We start from the raw sequence: 27,065 nt of genomic DNA, 5'->3' as shown, positions 1-27,065 counted from the left end.
TGACACCGCGGCTGCTAATTATGAGCCCATAGATTGAAACCGTGGGGAAGTATTGGGTAGCAGAGCACACACGTAAGGCATGAGGGCGTGGGGCGGGGATACCCGAGGCCGCGGTGACTTGAAGGACAGCTGGTTCTGGGAGGTCAAACACGCGGAATGAGAGAAAGTGATGAAAAACCGCAGAGTGAAAGACAAGTCAGAAAACGAGGGAAGGGATGGAGGAGGTTAGGGCGGGTCCGTGCATAATTACATTTTCTGTTCTGAGCACTATTGGGAATCAATAATGTAATTCATAGAAAAGCCATAGAGCTGCCGCACATTGGCATTCACAGACATGAGCCACGCTACATCCCAAAGAATTAAAACCACCGGCGCAGCAGCGGGAGAGGGAAGGGTGTCCGCCTTTCAAACAACTGCGCTGTCTTTGTTTGACTTTAGCAGCTACATTTCAACACAGTGTACTGCCAAAACACAGGAGATTTACACCGCTTTTCATTCTGACTCAAGTGACATTTTCAGCTTTACGGGTCTCCGTGCTCCTTTTTCTTTGAGTTCAGAGAAGAAGCAGCATGTGGGGTTGTTATAATTAATTTCCATTACAAGATGTCAACATGAGAGAGTTATTCATGGGATTAACTTCAGATTGTTATTTATTCGGCATTACGCCGTCTTTGGGAGTCATGCAAACTCATCATCACATCGTTTTCTTTCTGATTTCTATTCCTTAAAGGCGCACTGTGAAACATTTTGGATTATAGATACAGACGGCATCTCTGGAATAGCCCATATATGGTCTTGTTTGAAAACAGTTAAGGGGGAAAACAATTCGGAGAAAAATCAAAACTTTCTCTAATTATTCAAAAACTACTTTAAAAAAAAGGTTATTTGTTTACCTTAATAAATCCTTTTTGTTGTCCCTCTGGGGGTAATACAAGTGTTAATGGGATGACTGAATGGTCTTTAATCTTCCCCTGGTGTCTCTGGCCAGAAAACCACAATTGCAACTTGACTGCCACCGGACCGGAACAGCCAATGCACACTAATAGAATCACAAAGAGGAAGCTAACAGGCTAACGGGCAAAGCTAACTACGGGCTAGCGCCACTTTCAACAGTGTTTACAGCCAAGTTTGAGGGGAAAAAATATTGCCATTGTGTAATTGGATGTACAATATCCCTCTCTCCCTTTGCCTTTTCTGTCAGCATAATATTTACTCTCACGGACAATTAGTAAGTAAAAAACTCGCAACTTGCAAACCTGCAATTGCGCTTATGGCCTCTAAGGGCAAGAGTTACTCAGTACTGCTTTACTAAATGCTGAATTATGAATATAGTTTTCTACTAAATAAAGATACAAAGACAAGCAAAGTGGTTCAACAGCCCATAAATACATAAATAACGGACAATGCTAACATGTGTGATGTTAGCATCGTGCTAATGCTAACGCTAGCTGGCACCAGCAACGACTGACGTTTTTTCGCTTCTAATGAACAATCTGCTGTAAATTAACATCCATATGGACCCAATTTTTTACTTGAATTTATTTGTATGTGATGAATACGTTTATATTTCGCCAGAAAAGAGTGAAAAATTGTGTTTCCCACCCTTGGCGAGGCCACGCCCATTCTATGACGAGATGCCGTCAGTATCTATGCTGTGCCCAGCAATACAAAACATGCCCCGAATGACCAAAATGCTTTTTTGCAGTGGGTAATCTAAGAAAGGATTTGGATGAGGAGCTAACTGATATAAATCTATATTCGGCTGTGTTTAGTCAACATCTCCATGACGACGAGCTGGAGACACACCCACTCTCGGTAACGTCACAATCAGGTCTTAGGAGAGGTGAGCCACTCATAAATAAATAAACATATAACAATAAACATGTGTGTAATAAAAATAAATGCTTGTTTTTACTGGGTAAAATGTTACACGGTGTGGCTTTAATTTATTGTGTAAAGTCATCTCTCCCTGATAGTACATGGAGTGCTTTAACAAAGCAGTGTCCAGCACAGATAAAGCCCGTCCTCTCCGGTGCTCTGCAGCTGACTGGCTCTGATCACCAGTGCTCTGTGGGCAGTGCTCAGCGGTGGCCCAGGGCTCGCTCACTGCTTCAAGCCTCATTTGCTCCCTGATTGGCCTGAATGTCTCTAGCCATATACTACACGGACCACTAAGGCCATATACTCCGGTCTCAAAGAGAGAGGACAATAGGGGCTGAGAAGTGAACACTTTTGGCTTGAAAAATAATTTATCGAGTGCAATTTCCAATACGTGCTTTTTTTTAACCTCTCCTCACTCTGAAAATGTGGTTGGAGATCACACTGTGCCGGCTCAAAGAACTCTCTGAATATAATGTCAAAAGCCTTGAGCAGATCTGTCAGAAACACTCCACTCTAACATTCATTTGCTTTGACCAGATTTCTGTCCTGTGCACCATGTGTGAAACAGCATGACACACGGCACAGTGGAGCCCGTGGAAAATATGTCACAAGTTTAAACAAAAAGTCCAAGCATCGTGTTTGACTTGTCTCCACCCTGCAGCCAGAGGGATTTGTTTTAGTTTTTTCTTTAGTGAAGGACTGTTTTGCATGAGATAAGATGGAAAGGGAATATTTGACTATTCACTTTACTATTCACATATTTATCAAACTTTGTCATTTTCTTTTCTCAAATTCAAGAAAGTGACGCGCAAACTATCTGGTAATTTTGGTCTCTGTGTCAGTGGTTCATAGTTCTCCTGAATCATGACAAAACAAAGACCTGATCTAATGCTAATTTGGTTCACTCAATGTCAAAAAGCTGGAATGCTGTACATTTGTATTTTTGCTTAAACCCTTGCATATATGCGTACAGACGTTTTTGTTTTGTTTATTGAACAGAAACAATAGGCTAAATCTATCTGTAGTCTTCGAGCAGGTGAGTTTATACAATGTTAAAAGTATCCAGCCATCCAAAAACACTAAAACACACAGTCACGTCCACACCTCACCTATTGACCAACTAATCATGTAGAAATTACTACAGTAAAACATCGCTGATAACCTTAATTGCAATTCTCTATTTCTTCTAAAAGCTCATTTCTGTGAGAGAAGTCCTTCAGGTCTGTGGAAAGTTTGAGACAGTCTGTCTCAGACTGTCTCTTTAATATGCTTGAATGGGAAGGATGTCTGCTACCAAAGACAAAATGGAAATAATTGTGAGGTTTTAGTCTTAAAAATAGCAGGAGCTAATGCGCTGCTCTGTTCCTCTGTGTTGTGTGTACAGTGCAGTGTGGTTGACCTCTGTTGTGAAGACCAGAGTCAGTTCAGGACACTGCGCTGACGCCCAGCAGGCTGCAGACAGCACAGGGACTGCAGTTCTGTCCCGCTGAGCCCTAACCCTGTCCCATGTTTTCTCTCCACAGCCTCCACAGGAAGTCCCGCCCCCATACGGGACCCAGGGACACGAGTGCGCAGGGCCACCGCTGAGGAGACCTACTGGGCCTACTCAGGTAAAAATACACCACTGTGTGAGGAAGACTGCAAAGTGACTGCAACTTGTTTTACTGTTACACTTTAGTATGGTTTTATGTGTCTATATATTTCCGCATTAGGTCGCACTGTATGGTTTTTATGTGTACGTCTTTATGTTCAGTGAATCATGTGCCAGATTTGCACAGGCCCAATGGGCTGGGTGCTTTTGGAGGTGCTCTTGTCTATTTTGACAAAATGATGTTTAAATTTGATAAAGTAAGACATACTACACTAGGTTAATGACAGATAGATCAGCCCGCCTTCTGATCCAAACAGCTTTTGGGCACAGAAGGCGTATGCTAGGAAATGGCAGTACAGTATATTACATTACGTTAGACAAAATTATAAGGCCAAGTGTTATAGCACGCTAAATTCAATCCAATAATATATTCAACTTGTGAAGCTAAACAAAGAGAAGGATTTGAGTGATTAATAAAATACATCAGTCTTGTAAGGCAACTCAATGGCATTGCCCATAGACCCATATAGAGAACGTGTTCCTGTGCTTTTTGATACAGCCTTGTCTTGTTGCTAATCGAGACCTCTTATCCCTGTGGCTTAGCTCTAAACATCAGATCAGAGAGGCACTTTGTCATGTCGCAGGTTTTTGATTTGGAGACATTTTGTGTCCCTCTTGTGAGTAAAGGAGAGGCCTCATGGTGCGTCTGTGATTATGAGCGTGTTGTGTGTTGAGTGCTGTTGGTTTTTTCCTGCGCTCCTCACCGCGGATGCTCCTTTTGGCCTGGAGCAGTCTCGGGGCACTTTCTGACTTGCCCCAGCTTCACAAGAGAGAAAAAGCCACTTCCCGCGTCCCTTCAGAGCCCTCACATTCTAACACAAATCATTCACCAGCCGTGGGCCATCTGAGCTTTCAGTTTTGCGTTTTGTCTGGTTGGTCAGCTTGTGCCTACACTAAAAATGACGAAGATTATTTTTTCCTCCTTGTAAGTGTTGGTTAATGCTGCAGTGAATGTGACTGTAAGACTTATTTATGTCAAGCAATAAATGATATTGCTGTGCAGTAGCTCTGAAAATTGTAAATAAAAAACCCGACATATAATTTTAAGCTGGTTGGGTTTGTTTGGGAAGCGTCCTCCATCTACCCACGGTTAATTTAGTAGCATTTTAAGACATGACGATAATTGAGGAGCTGTTTATAGTCTTTGGTTTATAAACAATAAATGGCAACAAAGTCATTATTTTTAGTCCAGTAGGTGAAGCTGGATGGCCATGTTTATCCATGCTGGTCATCTTTCAAGGCCACAGAGGCAACCTGTTGGGCAACTGCATTGAGCTTGCTTTAGGTTTAAGGGAGAAACAAGAGCACCCAGAGGTACAGACGCTGGGAGAACACGCAAACTCCACAACCTGACTTTCTCGATGTCTTAAAAGTGCATTATGGAGCTTTTTATGTGGAAAAAGAAAACTTTTATCAGATCGGATTTGACCTTTTAGTGAGTGGCTGTATGAGTGGCTGCACGGCGCCTTGACTTTCCATCACAGAGGCCTCTGTGATGCTCCAGGATCAATCGGTTATAGAGTTTCTTGTAGGTTTTCACTGCTGACAGACCCTCTCGCCAGAAAACCTGCAAAACAATAGGTGGCGTTCACGAATTAGAATGCGATGATGTCAGAATGTCAGGGTCCAATTACAACTCTATGGGAGAAATACAGTTTTTGTAAGAAACGAAAATTAACAATTGATTTTCCTCATCAGTATTTGACAGTGATTGGATTCACAAACCTGTCACATTATTTTTATGGCTGAAAGTCCTTCCTATTAGCCAACATCACGCTCATGCTTGCGAATATTGTCACTACTTTTGGATGCCTTTATGAGAAACTAATTGGACATCATACAGAGCAAACAATGAACTTTGAAACAGTTTTTGTTCCATGTGGATTCTTCCAGTAATGACTGAGATATTAACCAAAAACTAAGACAAAAAAATCTGCTTTAAAATTCGCCAGTTACCATAGTTACCGCCATGGACATTTCAGTTGCCCTCCACCTCAATTTTAAACTATCGGCACTTTAGAATGTTGTGATGTCACGTGAACGCAACTTGTTAGGAATGCAACAATCCGATACAGATCTGATATCGGAGCCGATACTGGAAAAAAAATACTAGCTCTGGTATCGATACCAGTTTTGGATCTCACCGCTTTAAAAACACAAACCAACCAAATTTAAGTGAATAGAGGCATGTCATACCTCATTTTGAAGCACAGAATCTGGAGAATTGAAGCGAAGTTTTTGATCGCCATGCAAAATGCCGCAGCTGGCAACAATATTCTAATGCTAGCGAGAACTGATCAAGGCAGTAACGGAAACTATGTTTGGATCACCTGAAGTAATAGAATAAAATCGGTCACTGCTGGAGTGGCCAAGTGTGTGTATTTTAGTTTATGAAATAACTGATGTAACATATTTGTAATGATTAGGTCGCTTTGGGAGTTGTTTTTACATTAGTTACTTAATAGATATAAATGATCTGCAACATCTCATTTGCAAGAAAAGATCAGACTTGAAGATCAGAATGAAGTAAAGAGGAAAATTCACTTTTTCACTCAGAGAAAGACACTTTTAAGTTAGTCTTGGTATCTGTTAATATTGGCTATTAATATATAATATTGGCAGATACTCAAACCCCCAGTGTCGGCATCGGTAGCAAAAAAGCTGGATCTCTAATAACAATTGGTCCTGGAGTGTTCTAGAGGCCGCCGTGATCGAAATTTAAGGTGCCATGCTGACCACCCATTTAGCCGATGAGTCACAAGAAGGTCAATTTCTCGACATAAAAAGTTCCACAATGCACCTTTAATGTCAAATTGATTACTAAAAACAGACACTTTCAAAAGAAGTGAGGCAAGACAGATTGTGTCTCCTCCCCGTCCTGTTTTGAGGCACCAGTGCTTGTCACTCAGACACTAACGGGTAGAGTGGTATAATTTTAAGGATCGATCATTGGTCTCTTTTAATTTCCACGAGGAGGGCACAAAGCCTCTGCATGGGGATGCATAAAGGCTCTCCCGCTATCCTCCCATGTCTGATCACTGCTTTTATGTAACATGCTGATGTAACATGAGGAAAACACAGGCAAGACGGGAAACAATAGAGCACACAAGGAAGTGGCACCATGTATTGTCATGTTTTGTGGCCTACAGCACTCCTTAGTGTCACCAGAGAAAGTAGAGAAAGAGCTCGGCTTCATGTAACAATCCCGCTGTTTTCAACTAGTATTTACCAATGGCTTGCTGTAGCTGTCCACCTGAAGAAGCAATCCACCATAACCCACCCACATACTCAGATCTGTATGATAGTGTGCAAAGTTGATGTTTTCTCCAAAGTGACATAATATGAAGAGTACTTTACAAAGAAGGTTCCCTTTCCTAGTCTGTTATTCAAGCTCTGGCTGCGGGTATCTCTGTAGTACTTTCCATGGGAAGGGTTGGGCGTCCCCAGATAACTCTCCTCTTGTCAGCACCGAGCTGGCTTTAATCTACCATTCTGATCAGGCAGAGGGCAGGGCGTCCGGCCCGCCGAGGCCCTGATTGGAGTTTGTCAGACCTCTGGACGACACGATTAGAATGAGCTAATTAGAACCAATGCAAGTTTAGTGAAGTTGGGAGAAGTCACTGGAGGAGAGCAAAGACAGATAGTGTAAGTACAAATGAGATTAGCCACGAATCACTCTGAATGTAAATACATGCACCTGGACTTCACGCTGCTGCAGGGCATCCTTTATTCAGCTCATGCCAGCGCTCTGACTGTCTGCCACGACTCTCATTTCACGTTTATGTGACTGAATTAAAAGTGTTTGGGTTTATGTAAAATATTGTTGCGTTTAAGGTTATCTTATTCCTCTTCCACAGGAGCTGTAGATAAGTCAGACTGACTGACAAAACAAATGTGGACCAAGATTAGCAGGAGCTCCCTCTTTTTCTGTAAATTTCTCAACATAAGACTATGTGGTTTATTTTCAGGTTCCATCTTGTCCTTTATGGTTTTTGTTTCTCTCTTCTGGCTGTTAGCTTGAATGCAAAGACATATACATGCGTTTCCAATGACATCACGCATAGTTCTAGCCGCCATTTTGAATACCGAAGTAGCATTATGCAGTACTACAACATGTATGACAATGACAAAATTAACACATCAAAGAGGAAACAGAAAATGTTTCTCTGTGATTTTACAGTTAGTCATGTCAACAGAGTCTTTGTCTGAGTCAGTGTTTTAGCTGCTCAAGACGTTGGCATGCTACTTGCTAGCAACTGTCATCAATCAGCTGTCAATGGCTTCAACACATGTGAGGCTGTATGAACACTGGGGAAATCCTACAGTAACAGCTCAGCTCTGACCTCTGTCACATGTTGTAGCCAAGGCTGGATGTTTGGAGTGTGGTTCAGGGCTTGCTCTTGTAGAGGTCAGAGCTCAGCTGTTGAAGCTTAATGCTAACCGGTAGCATGCTAACGTCTTGAGCAGGATAAAAACACTGACTCACTGGCTTCTTCACATAAACATGTGTCTACGGGTTCGTGCTTTTACTGTTATCTTCTTGAGCAATGATTACGAGTAAATTAAAATGTCACTGTCAATCACTTGTCATCCTGAGTAGAGTATTATTACATGTTGTAGTACTGCATAATTCTACTTCAGTATTCAAAATGGCCGCCAAAACCACAAAAGTCACATGACTGAAAAGCATGTATTGAGGATCAAGCGTTTAGCATGTGCAAAATGAGTAGCATGTCCAAAGGTCATTAATGCATTTTCTATGCCCGCAGCATTCTCTTATTTAAATATGCTATTAGTACTATTATACAATATATATATTATACTATTCTACATATAGTATGTTACTTAAAAGAAAACACGTATTTCCCCACATTTGATTATTTTTATTTTTACCTAATGAAAAAAATGATAGCTATACTATAGATTTGTATTTGCACTACTCGGAAACCATTTGACATTTGCCATTATAGAGTTTCAATATACTGAAATTTACCATCTGGCGGTGCCTCAAAGTCTTTATGTGTAGTATTTAAAATTGAAGTCATTGCAGCTAATGTGAGAATCTATTCTTTATAATTACCGCTCTGCTGGATTTCTGTGGGCAGCCTTTTCCGTGGCTGATTGTAACACTCTGAGGTGCATTACATTTCCTGCTGGTCAATTAAAAAGGCAAAAGAACCCATTTTGAAAAGGTTTTGCTCCTTCATTCAGACCTGACCCACATGTTGGTCTTAACAATCTCCCCCCCCCCCCGTCTTAAGGCCATTTACAACCATCCACACTCTTGACTAAAATTAATTTTCCAAGCTGCACAATGTCAAGGCTCTCTATCAGCAGATACGAGAGGCGAGGCTAATTTGCGCGCTCCTTGTCCGACGGGTTTTTACCATTTAACAAGTGCACCATCAGAGAGCTCTTAGGCCTTTGTACCACAGCCTTGAAGTGGCCAAATGAAGATAGAGGCGGCCGATATGGCCCGCAGTCATTTCACTCATGAGGGAAGCACTTTTATTAGTGTTATGCAAAGTCCTGTTGTCCTTTTGATGGTCTCTGTAAATTGAAACGCTTCAAAGGGGAAAAAAAGGAGTGTTTAAATCAGAGTGGGAACAAAAGAAATGCAGAAAATCATTTACCACTGTTATGAAAATACTGCTTTGCAATTTGATGAAGTACCCTGAAAGTTATAAACAACTAGTATTTCCAAGAAATGTATTAAAATCCTTTTTGATTATTTTGAAATGAGTGTTTGACCAGTAGCAAGTCGGCCCTAAAAAATGAACTGGTTGTTTTTGTGTCTGCAAATTACCAAAACATATTATATTTTTACAGCGGGTCAGGTAATTCAGCTGCAGGAACCCGCACATCGGTGCATGTAGATGGATGCGTAGCAATCTGCTATGTCACTGTACTTTGTGAGCAAATCTTAATTGTTTTAATTTCACTCCAGACCATAGACTGTATATATAAATGGACAGCTTCTGCTCATTCCTCCCCATTTACCACAATGACTACGGTCGTGGGGGAATTCACGGCGGATTTACAGATTCACATCCTCCCCAGCTCTGATGAAGCATGTTCCTAAAAAGGGCATAAGGGCGGGATCTTCACTGTAGACTCGGCCCTTGCGTGACGTGTAGCTCGCGCAGCTCCAATGCTAACAGTCCGACCCTCATTAAGTACGAGATTTCTAAAATTCGTCTTACGAAAACCAGCCTGGTTTCATAAATTGTTACTAACCCAGCGTTATCTCAGGAGGAATATCTAGCCTAGTCTAGTGTTGAAAAAATTGAAACCAGGCGTTAAAGTTGTTTTTAAGGTGTCTAAACTCCAATGCTTTTCAATGGGGCACTAGAGGCGATATGGAGGTACTACAGCAATGGCGGAGCAATGGCGGCCATTGCTCCAGACTCATGCAGGAGTGCATCCGTTCAGGCTCCTCCTCTTTTTGTCTTGCTTGACTCCTTGAGGCTTTGAGGCCCTGTGCAATTATATATTCTTGCTTAATTTTTACATTAACTCTGAAAATGATTTGAACTTAAGCAGCAACAGATATTTTTGGAACTATAGTTACATAAAACTAAAAGTAGTATGAAACTATAAAAGTAAATCAAAGGTAAAATGAATGTCTCTGATTGTGGGGCAAGGCCAGTGAAGTCGTAAAAAATGCTTTTGCCTGGCTGCAAAAGCATGAGGGCACTAACATGTTCTAGATATTTAGCCATAGTCACTTCAGGCTGAACGCCATGGACTGATAAGGAAAAAGACCGTCTGGAAACTGGCATGATTCCATACAGAAATAAAGTTTATTTTACTCCACTCTAATTGCTAAGCACTTTGCCACCATGCCATCATTAGCAGCTTTTACAGCTGTGGGTCTCTATTTTAGTTCAGTAGTGTACCCAGATAGATCAACATTAGCTGCTGCACTATCAATGCCATGTGTTCTCAGAAATGCAAATGTTTGCAGAAAGTCTCTGTTGTAAAGTTTAAAGTTTGCTCTGGCCCATGTAAACAGTGATCCAGGCAGATCTGGCGCCAGCAGCAAAGTGTTCGACAAATGTTTTTCACTCCTCAAATATGTGTCTTTGATTTAGGATTTCTGTAAACCAAAACAAAGCATTACCCATAGACATGGAACCTGGATAATGTGATCAAACACAAGATGTATTAAACTGGAAGCGAAAATAAAATCACAGTTTCAACAAAAGGTTGGAAGCATGAAAAGAATGTACTGGAACATGTAGGCTCTTTTAGCTTTCATTCTGTTGTTGGACTGCTGTTAAAAGTGAAACAAAATAATAAAAAAGCTGTTTTTACGTGCACAGCTTAATATTAGAACTGTTAAGCTGAATAATGTTACTTATTCTCTTTTATTAACAACATTATTCAAGGGGGGCCAAGAATAATGATAAAATAAAATGTGAAAGTGATTATAATTTAGATCTGTCGCCTAATAAAACACACAAACTGTTTCATAGCAATAGTCGCATTCAAAGCAGCCATGCATCGCCTCGATACATTCATTTTGGTTCACCCACTCGCCCACAGAGCATCAGGCTGACAAAGAGGAATGCACTGTGATGACACAGTGATTGCTGTTGTGTTTCATACTTAGCCGCTTCATGTTTGTGCAATGATCCTCCAACTGCAGAGGAAATGGCTGATGGTTTCTTTGTAAATTGTGAAAAAGCAAACAAATACACTCAATGGTCTTGTTTCATGCCCCACACTGGGTGGTAGTAAGTTACTTATACAGCCACATCTCCCATGAGAAAACTTGTTAATATCTTAGAATCATGATGAATTCACTCAAATGTATAAAATAGATTTTTTAACAAAAACATGAACTAATTGTATTTTTAAGAAAATGAGTTGCCAAGATATACTTTAACATATCACTTACTGCTGTAATCAACTCATCATTAGCTAATGATTAGTTCATTCATAAATTCATGATGATTGTGTCCTCTATACTAAAGTGATGCACTTTAATGCTTTGGGCAATAATCAAGGTATTTATTGGACAAAGCAATCACAAACATCAAAGACATTATAATTTATGACATTATGCATTATGGGTTTAAATTATATCTGTTTTGTTGTCTATTCAATTTCCATTACCATAAACACTGCCTATTGCTTACATTACAAATAGAGGTCGACCGATATGGGTTTTTCTAAGGCTGATGCCGATATGTACCGCCAATATGTATGGACAATTTTTAAAATCTAAAAATGTAAAATCTTTGTCTCTTATCGTTCCAAAATGATACATACAAGTTTACAACACAAAAGATGTAAAATAGGTGTACAAACTTGTGACACATTTTCAAGAGGAAGTCTCTATCGGCCAATATTAAACTAAATGTTTTAGTCAATTCATCATGATTCTAAGATCATGATATATTAACAAGATTTTCTCATGAATTCATAACAGTAGTTACTTAATTAATTCATGCATGACGTCATCTATGAAAGAAGAGTCATGATATGCATTATTTCAGAATAATGAAATGATAATTAAGTTTTTTTGTCCTAATTTGAGATCTTTTTTTTTTTTCACTCTGTACTCTCAGGACATTCTTTGGCTGCTCGACCACATTTGTTGCTTCATCGTCCAGTTTATATATTTTTTATTTCATATATGTTTATATATAGTCACAGCCCTGTTCCTGAGTTAGTACTGGTATATTCTATCTACCATTTTTTACTTGTAATTTTCGGCCAATCGAGGCGTCTCCAGCTTTTCCCACATGTTTAATGAGGAAAGTTCTTGTTCAAATTGACGTTTGCACCTTGTTGAACCAAACACCATGGGCTCCTTTTCTTGTGATTTTTCCAGCTGAATTCTGATTTCCTTGATATAGACCTTCATATTCTTCTATTTTTTCGGCTCACAGCTGTGCACTGCATGTCCCCATGTAACACTGCTCTCCCATTACTCTAGTTCAGTGTGTCCTGATACATTTGGCCAATACACTAATTTATATGAACAAGGCAAAAACAAATGGACTAATAAACAAAGGAAGAGTCATTTGCTGAAGCCGCAAGCATTCAAGGACAATTGCCAGTGCGTTCGCTCATAAAACCACAGCCATCACTTTTACTCCCTGTCCAACAGGGGATGACTGTGTGCTCTGGACGAGGGATCAATAGACAAGCAGAATACAGATGGGTTAAATTATATAACTGCAATACTGGAAATGGTTTTGACTATTAAAGTAATGCTATAAATTAACATTTTGGGCACTTGTACAAGGACATTTCTGTAGAAGGATTTTTTACTATTCACTATATTGACCATTTCTTTGTTTCACTCACAACAAAAAATGAATACGACGTTTAAAATATGTTGAAGTTTGCCGCTTTGTGTGTTTATAATGAATATACAGCCAACTAGTGAAATATCTTAGGCAGAATTCAGGGCATCAGAATTATAAAACAAGAGGTTCATTGGGACACAAGAAAGATCTCATTCCAAGTCATTAATCCAAATTCTCTATATATTTTTTTCAATGCTCCGTGTGATTTATATTCTACAATTTCATTTGGAAATTCTGCCAGTAGTAAACGTAAGCATAAAGAATGCTTCACGTTATACAGGTGTATTTTAACTTAAAATGTGAAACTAATGCATGATATAGTGACATAATGTCAAGCCTTTGTTTTATTTAGATGATTTTGGCTTACAGCTTGTATAAACTCCCACATCAAAATCTCAGAAGATTAGAATATTACATGAAATCAATAAAAAAATATTTTAAACAGAGAAATGTCGGTCCACTTAAAACTATGATCATATATATGTACTTGAATTACTGCCTTAATGTGGTGGCCCATGTCCAGGATCCGTCTGTGTGTGGCGGCTCTTGATGCACTGACTCCAGCCTCAGTCCACTTTTGAATGGCCTTTTCCTGACAGTCCTCTCCAGACGGTGCTCATCCCTGCGGCTTGTGCATCTTTTTCTTCCACACTTTCCCTTCCACATCACTTTCTATTGATGTGCTTTGATACAGCACTTTGAGAACATCCAACTTCTTTTGCTATCACCTTTTGAGGCTTTTGTCAATGATGATTTTGTGCACAACTGTCAGGTCAGCAGTTTTCTCCATGATGGTGAATTCTACTGAACCAGACTGAGAGACCATTTAAAGTCTCAGGGACCCTTTGCAGGTGTTTTGGATGAATTAGCTGATGAAACACTTTGAGCCGACAATATAGTCCCCTTTCACAATTTTTTTTTTTTCCTGAGATTTTAAATTGTGTTTTTTTATGAGCTATGAGCCAAAATCATCATGCAAAGTGGGATATATCAAGCCTTTATTTGTTATAATTTTGATAATTATGGCTCACAGCTTGTAAAAAGCCCAAATAAAACATCTCAGAAAAATCTAATGATGTAATGAGTCTATATCATATATTAGTTTCACCTTTTAGTTGAATTACAGAAATAAATGAACTTTTTCATGATATTCCAATTTTCCGAGTTTCAGTACTAGACCAATTTAAAACACTTATGAGGAAAGGTAAAAACTTTGATAGAAAACAGTAGGGGACGATATTAGATCTGCCAATCAGAGCGCGCTACAAACAACTACTTTAATTGTGTAATCTTCACTTAAATGTCCTTTGTGGCACACACTGCTTTTGTAGATACTATATTTGTATGTTGATATTCCACTGTTCATTTCACTGTACGTTAAAATTCAACTCTTTGGATGGCAAGTGCGAGACTCATTTTGATAATAGAAATAAAAAATAAAAAAACGATTTCAGGAGATTTATTTTCAATCAATGTTTTTCTTTCAAACAGCGGATCATTAGATAGAGTCGAGGTTCATTAGTCAGAGCAATGATATGGAAAGCGTAAAAATAACAACAAAAGCACATGGAAGAAGTCACGCAGCTAAAGTTTAAGGGGGGGGCAGGTCCGTACGTCGCTGGAGTATTCACCTGATTGAATATTGAACTTATGCCTCTTTTTGTCATGGATCGACACTTCTGTTGTGTTGACAGTTCCAGTAGAGTGCAAAGACTGTTCAAGGGAAAACGTTCGCCACTTTAGTCAGATGTTTATTAGACTGATTTGTGTAAAATGTCCAATGTTCATTTGCACCAACAAGTCAACACTGTTTCTCTGTGCGGCCTGAAAACGGCTTTGTGTCCGTGTAGTAACTGATTTTCTCTTGACGTATTCAGTCCTTTATTAACTAATAGGAGTGAATCAGGGAGCACAATTCATGGTGGTGCCCACGAAAATTTCTGGAATAAAGTGAATAGATGAGTGCTCTACCTCAGACGAGTAAACAGCGGCACGATAAAGGACTGAAAGTTTACTGAAATTAGTTGTATGCGAGTGAATCATCACGATTTTGCAAGAGTTTATATACTTTGGAAAGTAAAAAAGGTAACATTTTATAATAATGGTACATGAGTTCATGCATGATTTTCATGAACTTATGTATGAATTAATGTATGATTTCATGATACATTCATGCATTACTAAATCATGACTTCTCAGGAACGAACATGATCACATGTTGTTTTCATGGACGACTTATTCTCTGAAATAAACGTGTAACTACTGTAATGAATGTACATGAAAATCTTAATAATTCATCATGATCATGAGGTTCACATAAGAATACCATGAATTCACTAAAACGGCAATGAAATGACAATAAAATCATCAACCAATCATGATAATGAGGATCATGCATGAACATCATGACTCATATGGAGGAAATCTACTTGCAAATGATGTTCCCTCAACTAAAGTGGTGCATCACCCTAAACATTTTAACCTGTTAAAGACCACCTTAGTCCTGAAGAAGAAGCAATGATTTCTGGATTTATTTATTTTTTTCTTTTTCAATTGGAATTTTTGTGTGAAAAACACAATTAAAAAACTAATTAATACAAATTATTACATGTACGGCATCACCAAATAAGATCTCCAGAGCTGGTCTTTAACAGGCTAAAGAGTTTAGGATAATGCACCACTTTAGTTGAGGGGACATAATCATAATGAAATCATGTTGTATTAAGGATTAGCAAATGATAAGTTCATGATTGCCGTAAATTGTATCCTATAAAGTTATACTTTGTGTTTTTGCCCATAATTTGCAAGTAGATTTCCTCCATATGAGTCATGATGTTCATGCATGATCCTCATGATCATGATTGGTTGATGATTTTATTGTCATTTCATTGCCGTTTTAGTGAATTCATGGTGTTCTTGTGTGATCCTCATGATCATGATGAATTATTAAGATTTTCATGTACATTCATTACAGTAGCTACACGTTTAATTCAGGGATGAAGTCATCCATGAAGCAACATGTGATCATGTTTGTCCCTGAGAAGTCATGATTTAGTAATGCATGAATGTTTATAAAGTGTTACCGTAAAAAATATTGTTAGCGTTATCCATTGACAGTCCTGGCGTAATCACTCAAAAGGTGACGTTGGTAAATAATACACCAAGGGACCAAGTCACTCAATAGCGTCCGTGTGAAACAAGTGAAATATGTTTTGTTCCGCTGCACAAAAAATTGCACTACTTAATAAATGGCCCAAAACATGCTGAACAGAAATGGTCACAATATTTTACGTGTACTGTTTCACCCCTAGTTCATTGTGGTCCTGAGAGGAGAGAACACAAAGAAATAGCTTTGGCTGTGTTGTCTTTCCGATGGCACACATAATTCAGTGTGGATGGAACACAGCGAGACTGATGGACTCGGGTGCACGGGCGGGTCTGAGCTCCGAGCCGAAGAGATGAGAGATTAAAATGGAGATGAACTGATAAATATGACAAAGGTCCGGAAAATGGTGCTTGTGTGCGGGAGATAAAAAAACAAGGCTGCACATTAGGATGCGTGGAATGAGAAAAATAAATGGGAGCGGGACCCCCTGTGGGCTGGAGCTGAGCTGGAGCTGTGGATGTGCTCTGACAATGGAAAACACATTTAACCATACGACTTTTGAGAACTTCATCATTTACAAATTATGTGTGGCGTCGTCGTGAAAGACATTATCGTAACGTATTCTCCCCCAGCAACAGTTCGCTCAGCAACAGCAATGCTATTCCATTTCATTTAATAGTTCATACTTCAACAAGCACATTATCATACATTAGAGCGCGGATAGGAGTAAATCTGCTGGGCTGAAGTGGGAGGAACAGCATATAGATAGGAACAATGTGACGCTTTATGCATCTTGCTGTTATAAATTGAACCGTGAGACGCTCGCAGTACGCGGAAATCTAGCACTTTCAGTTTCATTTTTAGACGGCATATATTTTTCAATGAAGCTCCCGCTGACAAGATAGAAAGCCACTGAAGCGCACCACGAGCAAAGGTACAAGAGCCTCCTCTGTCAGCCCCAAAAACACAGAGGGTGTTTAGACAAAGCAAAGCAAATATTACCCACGTCAACTAAGACATACAATAAGAACTGCAGCGTTTACTCACAATGGCATTTTGCACATTTGCAGAAAATGGACGTGTGCTGGCAGTGCTCTGAAATGGAAGGAGACCCTACAAATGTCAAAACAGCGACGGTTCAACACACAAAAAGTCCATATAATTATTTTGTTACCCCGTCGTCGTCGGTGGAATGTGTCATTGCTGCCATTTTCCCCATGTACAAAAGCATGTGTCCACAGGAATAGTTATTTTAGAAACCATTATTTGTCAGTGGCCCAGGGATGATCTCTGATGGAGTCTGACCAGCCCCGACTAGACGGTGCATGACTGCCTCCTGCACCTGTCCGTGCGGGAAAAATGAGCCGAGTTTGCCATCGACATAAATGGTCAGAGAGTGATGTATTCAGCCACGGCGCAGACTGATATTTTATTCAGCTGCAAATGACTGTTCGCGTCGTGTTGAAATAGATGTTGTTGAAAAGAAGTGACCTGACTCCCATCCGAAAAGACGAAGCTATTTTCGAGGCTCGGCGTTTGCAGAATAGGCTTACCTGATATAAACTTGATGGATATTATCCTCCAGAGTCCTCCAAAGGCATCAGGGCTACTCAAGGACTTCTTGAGTGGTGTGGAAATATTACGATGGTGGTGGGGCATCAAATCGATGTTTTTTAAGACGCTTTGATCCGGCATTAGACACGCAGCCGGTGACACAATCAGAGTGAGTAGTCATATAATGCTGAGGCCCTCACACCTCACACGGACAGCTCGATCGGCGGCCATTCATCTAATCAGCGGACACACTCGCTCAACTCCTATAGGCATTTATATGATGACAGAGGCAATCTACAGCCACAAGGTTGATTGAAGCCACGTCTCTGTCCCCCGTGTCCTCTGAATGTGTCAGTATAAAGTCTATCACTAACTCAATTTCCCTGCACCTAAGACAAGACTCACTCCATTGTCTGCGCACCAAAGGGAAACGCAATTTCATCGGCCATTTGTAACAGACCAACCTGTATGTCCCATTACTACGCTCCTTTGGGCAAGGACTCAGTCAACAGTTTGGAGGTTTTTCAACTATTAACAATAAACACATGACATGATGGTGACTTGAAGATCAATCCATCAATCCATCAATCCATCAATCCATCAATCCATCAATCCATCAATCCATCAATCCATCAATCCATCAATCCATCAATCCATCAATCCATCAATCAATGGTTTTGTATAGCCCAATATCACTATAGGAGTTGTGTCACAGGACTGTACACACATTAAAGCAATGAAACCAAACAATGAACAAGACAAAGCATAGTTCAGGAAAATGAAGTATCTAGGCAAATATAATTAATGTCCATAATAAGCATTGGCAGCAGGTGGTGACGAGCTATAGACGAGATATAGTCAAGAACTATACAAAGTTATTATCAGATCATGGCTTTGCTTTGTACTTTGACATGTTTTGCTCACTCCCCGCTGTCTCACTCAAGATGTTGTTGTGATGCAGTCGAAACGCAAAACTTGCCCTTCGAGCAGTAATCTAGGGCAAGGGGCCATTTTTGCTTTCACACATCTGCTGGCCTGAAAAAAAAAGTCCTAGCGATGGCACTGTCATTCTGCCTCCTCCAAGGGAAGGAAAAAAACTGTGACATTGGCTCGGATGGTAGAGTGGTTGTTTAGTGATTTGAAGGTTGGTGGTTGGCCACCGTGTTCACCAGCACACACTGTTGTTGTGCCCTTGGACAAGACCTTAAATTAAATGAAGTGCTTTATTTGTCATTATAGAGTGGTGCCCTTTGCATTTGACCCAGTCTTCAATGGGCAGCTGAATCCAGCGCTGGTGAGGTGCATCTTCTGATGTTGCACCAGGCTAATGGTCAGAACTACCTGACTGGAGGATTTGCTGGGTTGATGGAAAACCATAGGATCCATAGGAAACGCATCGAGACACAGGAAGAAATTCCAACACCTCACAGAAAGGCCCATGTAGTCCAGGAATTTAACCCTCCGCCAGTTCTGGTATGAAGCAAGAGCTTTTACCTGACATGTGCCTTCATTGTTACGCGTGTTGGATTGGTAGTGGTCAGAGAGTTGCTTTATGATAAAGGAAGACTTGTTATATTCCTTTATTCTTCAATAGAATTTTTTAATCAAATGCAGCTACATTTATTCCCCTTAAAGCCCATGTCTTTGTTCCGTATGTGTGCTAAAAAAAAATCATTGGCAGCGCGCCACAGTGCTACATTAGGCGTGAATGTGGAGACAGGAGGCCGACAGGGGGTGAACACCGATGAGACAAAGTGAAAATAAGAATAGAAGGGTGAGGACGCACTGACGACAAGTGTGGAGCGTCTAATGATTGTCATGTCTCTAAGTGTGTCTGACTTACACCTGCTTTTACTCTCATCTGACTAACGGATCTGCCACAAGTCATTTTGTACATCTAGTTCTACACAGGCACCACATGAGCATAATACAAAGACATGGAAATAATCAAAGAACTTCAGAGGTTGGTGTCTGGTATAACATTGTTACAGCCGATATGTCGTATTATAAAGAGACATACAGTATCTTCTATCTATTCTGTTGTTTCCAAACAATACAATTTGAAAATACAAAAGTCGGCTAATACACACAAAAAGTTCTTTCACTTTGTTCAACCTCTATCTGTGTGTCCTCCATTAATTATGGCATATAGTTTAAATCAAGTTACATTTTAGGTAATATGCTATTTCCATAATTACCATTACCGCTCTTACTGTTCTGAAAAGTGCTACCAAAAATAATCCAGACATTACTTTAGCCTCAGTGAAGACAACTGGCACATAATAACTCTTCATAATTCATCTTGCACTTGGTTCAGATGATTTATTGTAAAGAGACTCTCCTGGGAGTATTGTCATAAAATATAGATTTTCAGACTATTCTTTGTGTGAACCTTTTGACTCCTGCGCTCCAATTATAAATTCATCCCTCATCTTTCACTCTATACCATGTGCCTTTGTTGAAGTGAGTTAAATGAATTCAATTAAAATCCTCATTGACTTGGATGTGCTTCACTGACCCCAGAACCCACAATATAGGGCTGTGGAGATGTGGGTTTTAATTGCAAGCTAGAATATTTTTATTATGTGTGGGTCCAAATGAAGAAGCTATTAAAGTGTATAATGGGGATTTCTGAAGTATAACCACACATGGTCGACGCAGTGGCAGCTCTGCCTCGAGATGTTTCTCTCACAGTGAGATGAGCGGCAGTGCCAGCTGCAGCGCTCAGCCTCCTCTTTAGTGCTTTTTGTTCATTTATGAGTTAAATGTAAGAGCAAATCAATCATTTGTTTGGTCTGTCGCAATTCTCGGCGTAAAAGATAAATTGTGTGTGTTTTTTCTCACTGCCTCCAACAAGGCCTCACTACAGTGCTATTATCTCTTTGTGCTTAGGTAATTGCAAGTCAAATCGATAAATCTAGTAAATCCTTGATGTGTTTATCAATACTTATAACAGCTATAATTTGTCTGCGCCAACCTTGTATTTTCATATATCAAAAGCTTGTTAAATTCACTCCCCACAATAACTAAACTGTCTCTTTCCTCAGTCCTTGGTAATTATTTAAAGGTTAGGAAGCTTTATTTGTCATTATGCAACAACTGTACAATGATATGTGTCTGTCTCTGCATTTGACTGTCCTTCAATGTCGCTGTGGCAACCGGCCAGGAGCAGTGGACGATCGCTATGCAGCGCCCGGGGACCCATCTCCAAATGAGGAGCCAGGGTAATGGTCGGAATCACCTGGCTCAAGGATTGACCCATTGTGCATGTTTTTGGTTGAACGGGGAAACCGGAGGAAACCCATCCAGACGCGGGGAGAGAAACATGCAAATTCCACAAAGGGCCGCACAGTCTGGGAATCATGCTGTGAGGCGAGAGCGCTAAGTCACCGCTACAGCATCATTAGTTAACATGCTTTCTATGGTGAGGCCAACACAGCTGCATGCAGGAGAAGTTGTTTGTTTGTCACGAACAATACGATAAAATGTATGAAAAGTTTTCCTGACCTTCCCCCGTCGCACAAAATATCGAAAAATAAATCATGAGTATTGGCTTCAAACTGAGCTATAATGTAAATAGTGACTGTGGGTGGCACTTAAACACTTGTATGCACACTATATGTGCTGTAGTTGCCTCTCCAGCCTGCAGCCAGTGTTTCATAAGTAGATCCTGTTAGAGCTTCAGAGCAGTCGGCACCATAATGGAATGACCTGCTCCGCTGACAGCACCCTCCACTAACACAGAGCGCGCCGCACATCTGCCACTAAAACCCTGCCACATAATTGTTCCATTTACTGTACAGCCAATATCCCTGCGCCGTAATTGAATATGACTCTGTCCTGTTTGAGTAATCTCTAGCTTTAGAGCAGCGCACCCCACTGCAGAGAGGCGTCGGATGCACAGACAGTATGGAGGTCACCGCGGAGCTCCTGGCAAAGACATCTTTATTTGAGGGAGTGGAGGTGAAATGTGAACAACTTTTGATCGATACAGAGGAAAAGTTGTTTTCAGTAGAAAGGCCTTTGCCACAGCTGACAGAGTGCCGTTCGCTGACCAAGACCTATCAAGCACATTTACACAAACAAGGACGGTGTCTTGTCCAAGAAGACAATCAGCAAAATGAAAATGCAGTTGTTAGACTTTTGAATGTCTGGGCCGAGCCATGCTGTGCATATGAACAAGAAATGGATTACTAATGGTAATTATTCTGCCTCACAGTTAAAGGTGCTAACATTTTAACATCAATAAATCATTAACACGTTCATTTTCACACATTAGAATAATGACTGTGAAGAAATGAAGCCATAGACGGCCATCTTGTGCCAGGTTGTTTTTGTCGCACGCCATAGCAGTCCAATGTGCAGTGTGAAAATCTTTGAATATGTTTATGATTTTCATCACGGGGGACATCAGTGGTGCAGATGGTAGAGCAGGTTGTGTCAGGATCAGAAGGCCAGGGGTTCGGTGCACACTGTTGTGTCAATGGGCAAGACACTTCACCCACGTTGCCTCCAGTGTCTGACTCTGTGTACATTGGTGTATGAATGAGTGTGAGTGGGTGAGTGAGTGCCTAATGTAGGTGGAAAAGTGCTATATACGTACAGTGGGAGGAAAAAGTATAGATCAGTATGGAATTTCTTACATTCCTGCCTAAACTGGTCATAAAATGTGGTCTGATCTTTGTTAAAATCAAAAGAATGAGTAAACAGTGTCTGCTTAAACTAATACCACCCAAACAATCACATGTAATATCTTTATTTGTCATAACATGTAAACATTCACAGGACAGGGAGGAAAAAGTAAGTGAACCCTTTGATTCAATATCTGGTCGATGCTCCTTTGGCAGCAATAATTTTATCCAGACGTTTTGTGTAGTTGCAGATTAGACGTGCACAACAATCAGGATGAATCTTGGACCATTTTTCTTCGCAAAACTGTTAGAGTTCAGTGAGATTCCTGGGATGTCTGGTGTGAATATTCTGCCAGTAATGCTGTGGAGCATCCAAGTGCTCTTTTGTAAACTTCAAACGTGCAGCAATGTTTTTCTTAGACAGCAATGGCTTCCTCTGTGGCGTTCTTTATGAACCCCATTCCTGTTCAATGTTTTAGGTATTGTTGATGAGTCAACAGAGGTGTTGGCATATGCCAGTGATTTCTGTAAGTCTTTAGCTGACCCTCTAGGGTTCTTTTCTACCTCAATGAGTATTCTGCACTGTGCTCTTAGAGTCATCTTTACAGGACGGACACTCCTTGGAAGTGAAGCAACAGTATCAAACTGTCTCCATTTATAGATCATTTTTCTAACCATGGATTTATGAACATCAAGACTTTTAGAGATGGTTTTGTAACCTTTTCCAGCTTTATTCAAATCAACGAGAAACCATTCTTAACCAGTGTGTGTGTTTTTTCCATTGCAAGGGCAGCTTTAAGCCACACCTCAGTGATTGGACTTCAGATTGCTTCACACCAGTCTAATTTTGTCTATAGCTACTACATGTTATGGCCAATCAAAAATATGATAACACGTAATTGTTTGGGTGTTGACATACTTTTCCCTCCCACTGTACACAAGTTGAGACCATTTACCATCAATATTGCAGATCTGGGTTTGCTCTATTGTAAAAATGCACTCTTTGTGTAAGTACAAATTCAGCTTTGTACAAAGTTCTGGGGTCTCAGGTAATGAGATCCCAGTTTTTGTGCTAAACAGTTGGAGTAAGACCAATTTGTAGCTCGGTCAGGCTTATTGGAGTCTTTCCTTTTAGCGGTGTGTTCACACTGCAGTGGTTCATTATACAGGTGCTCACTCTGAGAGGCTGCTTGCTAAATCACATCAGGGCTTGAGAAGGCTGGACTTCCAAACAGGATAAAATGAATTCCACTGAAAGGTCAGCCCTCAGAAGAAGAACAGGAAGAACCACTCCTCTCATCGCAGGCAAAATGATATTAACCAATCACAGCAAAGGCCAAAGGGACAAAGGTCAATGATGTTTGCTATTCCTTACAAGACTTGGACAACATGTGTTTAATGTTACATTTATTGTTCCCTTGCAGGGTTTGTTCTCTTTACCAGAAAGTGAGAATGTTTTTGGTGTCTTAGGCTGTTTTCGTATCGAGCGAGTTGTGTCTGTGATGAACCCACATTACAGATGAGCCATACTGTTTACACTGAGGCAGTAATAATAGAAATATATCATCGTATCAATTGTTATCTTAAATTATAATAGTTTTGTAAATCAAAGTCAAAGCTTATTAATTGGTGTTCAGTTGCAGCCTGAGGAACATGTGGTTTGGTAAACACACTGTTGTGCAGCTGATGGTCAAGTATCTAAGGCTGCATCGGTGATGGTTCGAGTCCTCGATCCGACAGTTTTGTCTTTCCCTGCTCTTTGCCCCAGTCACCCTGAGCTGTTATGGCAAATAAAGCATATGGGCCAAAACAATAAAAACACATACTGTGGTGGATACAGTGTCACACTATTGGACCTTTTCCCCGGTATTCAAATGCACATACTCTCACTGGTCCATCTATGGAGACCAGTGTCTTGCCGTCTCTATCAGAGCCTGTTTCTCCACCTGCACCCCTCCCTCCTGCACTCGGCGCTGGATAAATGATCTAAACACGGCCGCATTTCTAGAACTGATTATAGTTTATTTAGAGCAGGCGCACAGTTGTGCAGGGCCATTCTTCATCACAGAGCACTGATAATAAGAGGCCCCACACATTGCAGGCCCTTGGGGGACGGCTCTGAGTGTGTGGTGCTGCTGTCCCCGGCAGTGCTGCTCGTGTCCCCAGCAGAGCGCCCGCTGCTGAGGATTGGGAGCATTTGTGAATTAATTTTGGATGAGCTCAGATGGGATTTGAAGTTAATAATGCCTCAGATGTACACTCCTCCCTGTCTCGTTTGAAGCTCCTCGCATCACTCACTAAACTTGTGTGAGAGAGAGCACAGAGTGAGTAATGGGGAGTGAGGCGCCGCCCCAGGCCTCTGCGCATCCGTCTACAGTGTTTGTGTGTTAAATAATGTGTACGTGTTGTAGGTAGCGTGTGGGAGGTAGTGTGTGTGTGTGTGTGTGTGTGTGTGTGTGTGTGTGTGTGTGTGTGTGTGTGTGTGTGTGTGTGTGTGTGTGTGTGTGTGTGTGTGTGTGTGTGTGTGTGTGTGTGTGTGTGTGTGTGTGTGTGTGGAGAGAGAGAGAGAGAGAGAGAACCAGGGCGGGACTCTCTATCTCATTTATCTGTTGTTGACGTTGACTGTGATTTCCTCTGCTGAAGAGACCCACGGCCCAGCTTATTAATTATGCCTGAAATATTAAAAAAGACTCAATCAAACATGAATTATTAATCCATTTGGCCCAGATAATCTCAGCTAAAGATTTTCAGGATGTGTCATACATCATCTGACATGGCTGTGACAACGGAGCACCAGTGTGTCGTACAAGCAGACTGTCCTGTAAATACTTACTCAGACAGTACACTTGTTACTGTGTGTGTGTGTGGGGCCGCGGAATACACTGATAGTGGAGTCTCTAATTTTGGATAAATGTAAGCGAGAGGGTAAAAACAAAGCCACATAAAAAGGTTATTAAAGCCTAGCGGGAGTAGGCAGCTCTGAACAGGTGCGTTTTAATGTGACTTAAAAAGATCAATAGAGCCCAGTGAACGGTTGTGCAGTGGGAGTGAGTTCCAGAGCCTGGGTACTGAGCGGCTGAAGGCCCCAGCGCCCAGTTTGTACTCGCTGCTTGACCGGTAGCCAGTGAAGTTGTTGCAAAACTGGTGTTATATGATCTGAGGAACGGGTGCGGGGGATGACTCTTGCAGCAGAGTGTTGGATATGTTGTGGATGAGTCTCTGTGGCAAACCGGTAGGGAGGGAGTTGCAATAGTCCAAGTGCATTGATGAGGACTTCAGTGGAGTGCTGCGTGAGGGATGGGCAGAGTCTAGAGATGTTTTTCCAAGATGGAAAAAGGCTGTACGTGAAACATTGTTGATGTGGGCCGTGAATGAAAGTGTACTGTCCAAGATGACACCAAGACTTCTGACCTGAGTGGAGGTGGGGAACAGACAGTCGTCAACGAGGATACTGAAGGACCGGGATGTGGTGAGGGTGTTCTTGGATCTAATGAAAGTGTAATAGTACCTACAGCAGTGTCGAAATGGAAAAAAATAAATTCTACGTAAGTTGAAATGTATACTTTTATTGACTTATTATCCCTGACTTGACCACTCTCTTCCTCTCTCCTTCTCTCTCTCTCTCTCTCTCTTTCTCCCTCTCTCTCTCCCTCTCCCTCCCTGTCTCCTCTCTCTCTCCCTCTCTCTCCTTCTCTCTCTCTCCTTCTCTTTCTCTCCCTCCCTGTCTCCTCTCTCTCTCCCCTATCTCTCTCTCCTTCTCTTTCTCTCCCTGCCTGTCTCCTCTCTCTCTCTCTCCCTCTCTCTCCTTCTCACTCCTTCTCTTTCTCTCCCTCCCTGTCTCCTCTCTCTCCCCCATCTCTCTCTCATTCTCCCCCTCTCTCTCTCATGAAAGTGTAATAGTACATACAACAGTGTCGAAATGGCAAAAAAAAATTCTACGTAAGTTGAAATGTATACTTTTATTGACTTATTATCCCTGACTTGGGATATAACCTGCTGAGAGCACATGGAAGAATTTAGCTAACCAACCAGCATCAACCACTCTCTTCCTCTCTCCTTCTATCTCTCTCTCTCTCTTTCTCCCTCTCTCTCTCCCTCTCTCTCCCTGTCTCCTCTCTCTCTCCTTCTCTCTCTCTCCTTCTCTTTCTCTCCCTCCCTGTCTCCTCTCTCTCCCCCCCCATCTCTCTCTCCTTCTCCCCCTCTCTCTCCTTCTCTTTCTCTCCCTGCCTGTCTCCTCCCTCTCTCTCTCCTTCTCTCTCCCTCTCTCTCCCTCTCACACACACTATACATTTAGGTGAAATGTCTTGCTCGAGGACAAGTCAGCTCTTGTGGGAGCCTGAATTCGACCTTAAAGTTATGAGGCGATAATGCTATATCATCTGAGCCCCTGTCGCCTGAGTGACATGTTTCTATGTGTCACAAGAACCAATGACTGTTGTTGATGTTTTGTCCTGATTATATCATTATTGTTATGTTTACTGCCATTTGTCCATTGTGTCATGACAAACGTTGACACTGACTGTGCGCCGTGTTGCTGTTTCGCTAGACATACCAGGCCCACAACACTCACACTTACTTTTTATGTCTTTTTATGTCCGCGCTAGAGCAAGTAAAAAGGCAGATTCCGGAAAGAGCTCGCCTTTTATTATGCAGCATTTATGACATCTCTAACCCTGTTTTTTGTTCACCCATTACAATTTACAATTTCCTATAAAGCCACACACTTGTGCTGCTGTGTCTTGTGGTCAGAGCTGCAACGGAGCTGTTCTCTCTCCCTGTTCCATGCTCTGTCATAACTAAGGAAAGTAAAACATATGAGATCATACATAGATGTCAACACAGTATAACAAAAACGGTCTGTCATTGGTTCGATTTCCTCAAACTGTGTCAAAATGGCGATGTGGTGATTGCGATACTGA

The 27,065-nt window shown here is 41.0% G+C and overlaps 1 protein-coding gene across 1 annotated transcript in view; it reads left to right on the top strand.

Annotated features, from left to right (window-relative positions):
* Nucleotides 1-27,065, top strand: part of LOC306980018 (receptor-type tyrosine-protein phosphatase gamma-like) — a 294,918-nt gene that overhangs the window by 81,230 nt on the left and 186,623 nt on the right. The window contains exon 2 of the mRNA XM_079579221.1: nt 3,405-3,491. Within this exon, the coding sequence (XP_079435347.1) occupies nt 3,405-3,491 (87 nt within the window). The remainder of the gene's footprint in view (nt 1-3,404; nt 3,492-27,065) is intronic.

This window comes from Gobius niger (assembly GCF_951799975.1).
Source record: "Gobius niger genome assembly, chromosome: 20".
Classification (NCBI taxonomy): Eukaryota; Metazoa; Chordata; class Actinopteri; order Gobiiformes; family Gobiidae; genus Gobius; species Gobius niger.
This window is presented reverse-complemented; position numbering and strand designations above follow the sequence as displayed.